A 10,328-nucleotide genomic window follows, 5' to 3' on the forward strand; every position below is an offset into this window, starting at 1 on the left:
TGTTGAAATCAGTGCAGATTTAAATATAACTCCCATATATAGTTTCGTCAGATTTTAAGGAAATTGTGCACCAAAGAGTCACAGTTACGTCGATTGTCGCACAATATTACACAACGTATCGAAGTTAAAGTAGTCTAACGTGTGCTACGTTTTGTTTAAATCGGTTCAGATTTTCATATAGCTCCCATAGTGGTGAAGGGTATCATATAGTTGGCACCGTCCGACTTTACTACATTCCTTACTGGTTTTTTTGAGGCTTCAGTATAGGCGAAGATTTTTTGAAGACTACTTTTTTGAGGGTCTATCTAAGGCGTGGATTTTCTTAAATAATATTTTTGAGAGTCTATCCATGGCGTAGATTTCTTAAATAATATGTTTCCGAAGACTATCCAAGTCGTGGATTTTTTAAACAATATTTTTTAAAACAGACCATTATAAGATGTGGATTTTTTTAAGTTTATTTTTTCAAAGACTATCCAAGGCGTGAATTTTTTAGAGAATATAATATTTCTTTGATTTTTTTTTAATTTTTTTAGTATTGGGCATGAATTACTCCTAAAACAATTTTCAAAGATCACACCTGTTATAGGGTATTTTAAAATCTATCAAACTTTATCCCCATTTTTTCAGATTTTCAAAACCCAATCACTTTAATTTAAAAATTATGTTGAACCTATGATTTGTATCGAGGATTTTTTTTTTTTTTTTTTTTGTTATACTCCATCCAAGTGACTTTGGAATACCAAACGGGGTGGGTTTTTCCTAACAGACAATTTCGAATGTTTGCACAGTATTTGTTTGTGTGTGTGCTTGTATTTCTTGCAACTCAAACAACAACCTGACAACAAAAAGTCGGCGTTTTAATTGTGCCACTCGGCGATCTATGCAATTTCTGTGTTGTACACACTCATGGCAAAATAATTACAGGAGTTGTGATGCAACTCCATACCAGCGGGTTTAATAGCTATTGTGCGAACATACATGCCTATAATTGTCTGGAACTCTCGGGGGCCAAGATCACCATCAAAACTTTATGGAATTAAACTTGATGTTGGATATGACTACGCCGATGTCGATGACGATGACGTGTGCACTGACATTTCATCATTTGTTTTATATTTTCATTTCCATGGAAACGGGTTAATGTGTTAAGTGTCTGTCTGTCTGTTGCGATGTACTTTGTCTTACGAGTGGCTATGAGTACGAGTAAATACGTCACCATAACCTACTAAGCGATCAGTTAGTCGGTTAGTTAGTTGGTATTGGGCTTATTAAATTGTTGCAGTAAGTTTAAACAATAACATGATAGCTATGTTAACACACTTGGCAGAAAAAGGTTGGTAACAAGCTTGTAAATATTTACCGACTGTCCATTGAGGTTTTTTTATGGCATTTATGCTGGGGTTAAAAAAGTAAATGTTATGATTTCGCTGTCAGCGGATTATCGGATGTGTGCCATGGGGTATTTTTTGTTTTGTTTGTTTGTTAATTAAGCTATTATAATTTTTATGAACACACTTTTTTATTGTTATTATGTGTTTTAATATATTTTAATATAATATTATTTAGGCAAAGGTTAAGGTTATATGGTTTGTAAAAAAAATAATATGGCTTAAGCGAAGAAATATTAAATCAGATTAAAACAAATATTTTTTAAAAGAATTGTGGATTGTGGGGAATTTTTTCTTAAGGAATGACTTAACGTTTGAACGGTTCAAAAATTATTTCTTTTAAATCACTGATAGGATGGATGGATACTTTTTTAGGAAACTAAAATAAATCACTGTCCATTAAATATTTAAAAAAATTGAGTTTTTCGACGCTTGTAGATTTTTTAAAAACAAAAAGTGTTTTTTTTTTAATCCGGGCTTCTAATATATTAAAAATAATTTTTTAAGTGAGTTATTTATACACTTTCGAGGCGAGCTTAATGATCTAAGTTTTACAATAAAAGGGAAAGCCAGGAGAAGAACCTACGTACTCACCATTATGCTACGCGTTGGGCGGAATAAATACATGTTGTCAACAAACGACCTTTGTAAATCCACATCGCCCAATATGTCTGATGAGCCGCTTAACCAACGGCGAAACGCGTCGCATAATGGTGGGTACGCCTTGGAGAGACTCCGAAAAATATTCTTAAAAAATAAGTCTTGAAAATATTAAAAAAAAAATAATAAAAATAAAAATATTCTTAAACCAGTAAGGAAAGTTCAAATGTCGGAAAGTTCAAATAGTAATAGTAAGGAAAGTTCAAATATGATACCCTTCACCACTTTAGGTACATACAAGAGATGCTAATGTATAGATATTTGAACCAAATAAAAAAATCATACACATACCATTCTGAAATCAATGAAAAATTGCATGGCAGACTTGGATTCTTTGGTGTTTTTTATTAAATCGATCAAAATAATATATGGGAGCTGACTCAAAACTCAATTTAAAACAATCTGCCAACCATAGTCCCTTCGGTACACCATTTACATAAAATCGGACGAAAATATATATAAGACCTATATCTAAATCTGAACCGATTTCAGCGAACCTCAACACACACAATTGCATTCGCTATACAACATTTTAAAATCGGACGAAACTATATGGGATCTATATATAATTCTAAACCGATTTGAACAAAACTTTGCATACATCAGTCTGGACCTAATTCAATACTCTGTGCAAAAATTGTGTCTCGATCGGACAAATTTTGCGAGTTTGGTGCACAATTTACGTAAAATCGAACGAAACTATATATGGGAGCTATATCTAAATCTGAACCGATTTCAATAAAACTTGGTATACGTCAGTCTAGACCTAATTCAATACTCTGTGCAAAATTGTGTGCCTATCGGACAAATATTGGGAGTTTGGTGCATCATTTACATAATATAGGACGAAACTATATAGGGGAGCTATATCTAAATCTGAACGGATTTTTATAAAACTTGGCATACATTAGTCTAGGCCTAATTCAGTTCACTGTGCACAATTTTGTCATCTAAATCTGAACCGATTTTAACAACACTTTGCATACATTAGTCTAGACCTAATTCGGTACTCTGTGTAAGAATTTGTGCCTATCGGACAAAAATTTGGAGTTTGGTGCACCATTTACCTAAAATCGGACGAATCTATATATGGGAGCTATATCTAAATCTGAACCGATTTTCTCCAATTTCACTAGGATTCGACCTTAGGCCAAATAAGTGAACTGTGCCAAATTTCATCAAAATCGGATCATAAATGCGACCTGTACTTTGTTAACAAAAATACATGGACGAACAGACGGACGGACATGCGTAAATCGACTCAGAAAATGATTTTATGCATATTCTCAAAAGGAACCATGGGTCTATCTCGATTCCTTTTGCCTGTCACAAACATATGCACAAAGACATAATACCCTGTACCACAGTGTGGTAAAGGGTATAAAAATCCACCCTTCAAATATACCCATTATCCAATAAACAGGTCGTGTCAAAAGCAATCGTTATCGACAATTTTGCTGTCAATTTTTTGTTTACGTTTTAACACAATTAAGTTAAAATTGAAAGCATTTTGACAACTCGGGTGATATCATCTGACCTTATCGGACGACATTATTATTGGATCATGAATAGACCCCAAAAAAATTATTTACTTTTTAAATAATCCACGCCTAGGATAGAGCCTCAATAGGTGTGGCCTAGGATAGAGCCTAAAAAATATTCTTAAAAAAATCCACGCCTTATGACAGACCCTTAGAAAATATTCATTAAAAAATCCAAGCCTTATGACAGACCCTTAGAAAATATTCTTTAAAAAATCCACGTCTTATGACAGACCCTTCGAAAATATTCTTTAAAAAATCCACGCCTTATGACAGACCCTTAGAAAATATTCTTTAAAAAATCCACGCCTTATGACAGACCCTTAGAAAATATTCTTTAAAAAATCCACGCCTTATGACAGACCCTTAGAAAATATTCATTAAAAAATCCAAGCCTTAGGACAGACCCTTAGAAAATATTCTTTAAAAAATCCACGCCTTATGACAGACCCTTAGAAAATATTCTTTAAAAAATCCACGCCTTATGACAGACCCTTAGAAAATATTCTTTAAAAAATCCACGCCTTATGACAGACCCTTAGAAAATATTCTTTAAAAAATCCACGCCTTATGACAGACCCTTAGAAAATATTCTTTAAAAAATCCACGCCTTATGACAGACCCTTAGAAAATATTCGTTAAAAAATCCACGCCTTATGACAGACCCTTAGAAAATATTTTTTAAAATATTTAAAATATTCTTTAAAAAATCCACTCCTTATGATAGACCCTTTAAAAAATCCCCGCCTGTAATAGAGCATCAAAAAATATTTTTTTTAAATCGCTCTTTTTTTTACTTTGAACATATTTTATTCCAGAATACGTTCGAAATAATTCCAATTGCTACAATACTACATAAATAATTACAACAAATTAAGAATTACAACAAAACAAGAGTAATCAAGGCTTTTCCCCTCACTATTTTTTCAGTTTTGCAAAAACACATTTGTTATTTTTTTTTTCATTGAATTAATTATTACAAAATTGTTTTAATTTTTATTAATAACTATTTCTTCTTTTAATTCAATTTTAGTTCAGTACAAACAAATAAAAAAACTAGTACAACACATCAGTCAAAATGAAAGCACGGCCAAAGTTAGAATTCGAAAAGGATCCCGGGTTTGTTCGAATCGATTCTTACGATGAAAATGAAGTCGATCGCATTGCCCTGTGTTTTGCCGGACGTTCGCTGTTCATTACCGGTGGTACAGGATTTATGGGCAAGGTGTTGGTGGAGAAATTGCTGAGGTTGGTGTGGAATGCGATTTTTATTAATTTGTTTATTTACAACTATATTTTCTCCGCCCCTCTCTCTCCCTCCCTCCCACAGGTCATGCGGCGATTTAAAGAAAATGTATCTGTTGGTTCGACCAAAGAAAGGCAGAGAACCCATTGAACGTATTAAGGATATGTTGGATAATGTGGTAAGTAATCCAGGCACATATATAACGTATGTGTGTGTGTTTGTGTATTTATGCAAGATAACGTACATCTGTATGCGATGTGAACATGTAAGCGTATAATAATTGTTAATATTAAAATTAATTATACGCAAACATGTTAGGGTAAAGAATTTTGTTCTGTACTAAACTGGGTGTGTGTGGGTGTTCTGGCAACCGCATGTGATAACAAATGAAGTTAAATTGCATTAATTCATGGAAGATAATATGTTATTAAATTCATCATAATTCGTTATGTGGATTTTCAAATGCCACTGAGTATATTTCTGAAAAAAAAATATCCTTTAAAAAATAGAAAAAATTTACTCTTTGAAAAATCATGCTAAGGATAGACCTTCAACAAATATTCTTCAGAAACTCCACGCCTCTAATAGACCCTCAAAAATATTCTTTAAAAAATTCGCGTCTCTAATGAACCTTCAAAATTATTCTTTAAGAATTTAACTCATCAAATAGATCTTAAAATATTCTCTGAAAATTCCAGGCTTCTAATAGACCCTCAAAAAATATTCTCTGAAAATTCCAGGCTTCTAATAGACCCTCAAAAAATATTCTCTGAAAATGCCAGGCTTCTAATAGACCCTCAAAAAATATTCTCTAAAAATTCCAGGCTTCTAATAGATCCTCAAAAAATATTGTCTGAAAATTCCAGGCTTCTAATAGACCCTCAAAAAATATTCTCTGAAAATTCCAGGCTTCTAATAGACCCTCAAAAAATATTCTCTGAAAATTCCAGCCTTCTAGTACCCTCTAAAAATAGTCTTTAAAAAATCCACCCCTTGGCTGGCCTCTAAAAATAGTCTTTAAAAAATCCACGCCTTGGCTGGCCTCTAAAAATAGTCTTTAAAAAATCCACCCCTTGGCTGGCCTCTAAAAATAGTATTTAAAAAAATCCACGCCTTGGATAGCCTCTAAAAATAGTATTTAAAAAAAGCCACGCCTGACTTAAAATTCTTGTTCTTTTTCTAGCTATTCGACAAGCTAAAGGAAATGCGAGGCCTAGATTGGATCCTCAGTAAAATTGAAGCCATACCCGGCGATGTTATGCTACCCGAGCTGGGAATATCCAAAGAAGACGCCGAGACTTTGCGTAACGAAGTGTCCCTGGTAATGCACTGCGCCGCCACTATAAGGTAAGGAACATCTCTATTTTTTCCCCCTAAGAAAATATTAAAAAATTTTCCCTCCCCTTTTTGCAGATTTGACGAACCCCTACGCTATGCTGTCTTCATGAATGTACGCGGTACCAAATATATGTTGGATCTAGCAAAGACCTTCAAAAAATTAGATGGGTTCTGTTATGTCTCCACCTCGTACTGCCATTTACATGTGAAGACCCTCTACGAGAAGCCGTATGATCCCCCTGCCGATCCCCACTCAGTTATGAGTGTTTGTGAATGGCTAACCGATGAAGATATCAGTTCAATTGAAAAGAAAATTTTAGGTGACATCCCCAACACCTATGCCTATACCAAAGCCCTCGCAGAGGCTTTAGTTGTAGAGACATTCGATACAATGCCCACGGCAATATTACGACCATCAATTGTTATACCCATATGGCGAGAACCGGTACCCGGTTGGACAGATAATATAAATGGTCCGACAGGGTTGTTGATTGCAGCCGGTAAGGGCGTGCTACGTACAATGTATTGTCAAGAAAGTGGTTATGGTGATTTTTTGCCGGTTGATGTTGCGGTCAATGGTATGTTGGTGGCTACATGGCGTTTCCTATCACCAGAATTGGGACCATTGGAGACACGTGTCGCCCATATGACCAGTTCGAATGAGATTAAAGTTTCATGGTCGGAAATTATTGAAATCGGCCGTTGGGTTATTGCAAATCGTGTACCTTTGAATGGTGTGGCTTGGTATCCGGGCGGTTCGATGAAATCGAATTATATACATCATTGGATTTGTATGATATTGTTCCATTGGATTCCGGCGCTATTGGTTGATTTTCTGCTGGTGCTGTTGAGATATCCGCCGGTGTAAGTATAAATATGAAAAAGACCCCCAAAAATATTATTTTTAAAAATCCACGCCTAGGATAGCCCTTGAAAAAGACCCTCAAAAATATTATTTTAAAAAATCCACGCCTAGGATAGCCCTTGAAAAATACCTTCAAAAAAATTATTTTAAAAAATCCACGCCTAGGAAGCCCTTGAAAAAGACCCTAAAACATATTTTTATTTACCTAGCTGGCCTGTGACAGAACTTTCGTTCCATAAGTCGAGCTTAAAAAACTGCGCAAAATACAGTCGCGTCGGTTTTTGCGCAGTTTTTCTAATTTGAAAGAGCATGTTCGGCAATGTTGTCTTTCACTTGGTCTTTCCATCTTATTCGTGGCCTTCCCCTTCTGCGTGAACCATTAGCTGGTTCGCTTTTATATGCCTTCTGGGCTGGTGCATATTCATCCATTCTCACAACATGACCTAGTCTTTCCATCTTATTCGTGGCCTTCCCCTTCTGCGTGAACCATTAGCTGGTTCGCTTTTATATGCCTTCTGGGCTGGTGCATATTCATCCATTCTCACAACATGACCTAGTCAACGTAGTCGCTGCAGCTCAATACGTCTAACAATGCCGATGTCCGAGAATAGCTGGTACAGCTCATGGTTCATTCGACGGCGATATTCTCCGTCAACGCAGATCGGCCCATAGATCTTTCGGATAATTTTTCTCTCAAACACTACAAGAGCTGCTCATCTACTTCCTTCAGATCCATATAATAGCACGGGTAGTATCAGCGTCTTGTAAAGTGTGAGTTTGGTCTGGCGGGAGGTGGCCTTGCTTTTGAGTTGCTTACTCAGACCATAGTAGCATCCGAATTTCAAAACTGTTGTCATTCGTTTTATTTATGGCGGTACCAAGGTATATAAAATCTTTAACTACCTCGAAGCTGTAGTTCTCAAGTTCCACACTTTGGCAGTATCCTTCTCAATTTGTTCAAAGGTGGCTGTTACCGCTCTCAATGTTCGACCCATTATGTCGATGTCATCGACGTATGCGAGTAACATGTGTTGTTTGGTGTACAGAGTGTCATTTCTATTCACTTTTGCCTCTCTCGTATGACCTTTACCAGCAGGATGTTAAAAAAGTCACACGACACACGACTGTCACCTTGTCTGAATCCTCGTTCGGTATTAAAGGGCTGTTGCACCAGTTAAAGTTATCCAGTATAGCCGAATTAATTTTGCATGAATGCCAAACGCAGACTGGCTTTAAACACCTCTGAACGGATAGGGCTGTCGAATGCGACTTTATAGTCCACGAATACGTGGAATGTGTCGATGTGCTTTTCTTGAGTTTTTCCAGAATTTAGCGTAGAGTGAAAATCTGGTCAATGGTGGACTTGCCAGGTCTGAAGCCGCATTGGTATGGTCCAATAATGTCATTGATCATTGGCTTCAGTTGTCCACACTGCATGCTGGATAGCACTTTATATGCGATGGGAAGAAGGCTAATTCCTATATAGATGGCACATATCGTCTTGTCTCCTTTTTTGTACACGGGATACAGGATGCTGAGATTCCAATCATTGGGCATGCATTCCTCTAGCCAAATTGTAATCAGCTGGTATATGCTCCTGACCAGCAACTGACCACCGCTCTTGAATTGTTCGGCTGGTAACCCATTGGCACCTGCTGCTTCATTATTCTTCAGCCGATTGATTGCTATTCTGACCGTATCATATGATAGACCATCAAAAAAAAATTTCTTAATCCACGCCTTTAACAGACCACCAAAAAAACAATTTTTTTTTAAATCCACGTCTTGAGTATTTCCTCAAAAACGTTTTTTTATAAATCCACACCTTGAATAGACCATCAAAAAATATTTATTTTAAAATTCAAGCCTTGAGTAGACCCTCAAAAAGATTTTTTTAAACCCTCACCTTGAATGGACCCTCAAAAAATATTAATGATAGTCTTTCAAAATTGTTTGACCCTCAAAAATATTCTTTATAAAATCGACGCTTAGTATATCCTCTCCAAAATTATTCTTTATAAAATCGATGCCTAGTATAACCTCTCAAAAAATATTTAAATATCCACGCCTTATTTTCATTTTTTTTTAAATACCCACCTATTTAATAATTATTTTCCTCTCCTTCCTTTCCAGTTTGATAAAGGTCCAAAAACGCATTTACAAAGGTTTCGCCGTATTCGAATATTATGCCAACAATGTGTGGAATTTTGATAATCGAGAAGCCATCAAGTTACGAAAACTCATGAATAATCGGGAGCGTCTAACCTATGTCATCGAGAAGGTCGAATTCGATTTGTACGATTATTTCACTGAGTGTCTGTTGTGTGCTCGCCGTCTGATATTGAAGGAGACTGATGATACAATCCCAGCTGCCAAGAGACATATGAAAATGTAAGATGGAACCCCATTAAATACTTCAAAAAGGAAATATTCCTAATAATTATTTTTTTCTATTTTAGCATGTGGTGGGTGGATAAGATCTTCAAGTATGCCTGCTACTTTGGCATTCTGTATTTCATATATCGCCGTTTCATATCGGATTTCCTCTTCGACAGCTCAACATAGTCCAATTTGAATGCATTCCACATTCTCATCGATAGTAGTAGCTATTAAAATTTATTATCCTTATATCAAGGAAGTTCGTAACCAATTTCTAGATGATAAGCTATTTTGTTATACGTCTTACGTTTGTGTGTTAATATTAATTGTTTAATAATCTGAATTGTTGTTAAGCCAATTTTTATTTACCTGTATTTTTTTGTTATGGAGAAAAAAATTAAATAAAAAAATATTAGAAAACAATTACCACCAATCTATGTTACGGGTTCCATAAACAAGATATATTTCACATGAAAACGCTATGCAATAAAATCTAGCTCATAGTCAGGGGATGAAGCGCCTTACGATAGTCTAGATATTCGCAAAAGTCGACTTTTAAGGGCTAAACAGAATGTTCGCGTTGAGCGTTTTTTGTTATCGCGTTAACGCACGCAAAAAGTTAAAATATATTTAACTCCGAAGCGCAGCGCACATCAACTTCGAGCGTAACGGATGGCTCAACGCGAGCATTCTGCTTAGCCCTTTAGACTTTTCAATGTTTGCCTCCCACCAAAATTCGTTTTTGTCTTTGACTAAAAAGTCGACTTTTCAATCTTTCGATTTTGTCAAAACTGTTCACAATCGATTTTCGACTTTTACCCCCTAATGTAAAATCGACTCAATGTAATGTAAAATCGGCAACAGTTATATAATGCGTAATTTTAGGGCAATTTGGACTTTGTGATAAT

General features: G+C 35.6%; 1 protein-coding gene across 1 annotated transcript; it reads left to right on the top strand.

Annotated features, from left to right (window-relative positions):
* The first annotated feature begins 4,670 nt into the window (after nt 1-4,670).
* LOC133328065 (fatty acyl-CoA reductase 1) lies at nt 4,671-9,606 on the top strand. The gene is made up of 6 exons (XM_061536613.1): nt 4,671-4,840; nt 4,923-5,016; nt 6,022-6,185; nt 6,252-7,040; nt 9,175-9,432; nt 9,501-9,606. The coding sequence occupies exons 1-6, from the start codon at nt 4,671-4,673 to the stop codon at nt 9,604-9,606; spliced, it is 1,581 nt and encodes a 526-aa protein (XP_061392597.1).
* Nucleotides 9,607-10,328: the final 722 nt, after the last annotated feature.

Source organism: Musca vetustissima, unplaced genomic scaffold, assembly GCF_032173495.1.
Source record: "Musca vetustissima isolate MV318-11 ecotype Yass unplaced genomic scaffold, APGP_CSIRO_Mvet_v1 utg16224, whole genome shotgun sequence".
Taxonomy (NCBI): domain Eukaryota; kingdom Metazoa; phylum Arthropoda; class Insecta; order Diptera; family Muscidae; genus Musca; species Musca vetustissima.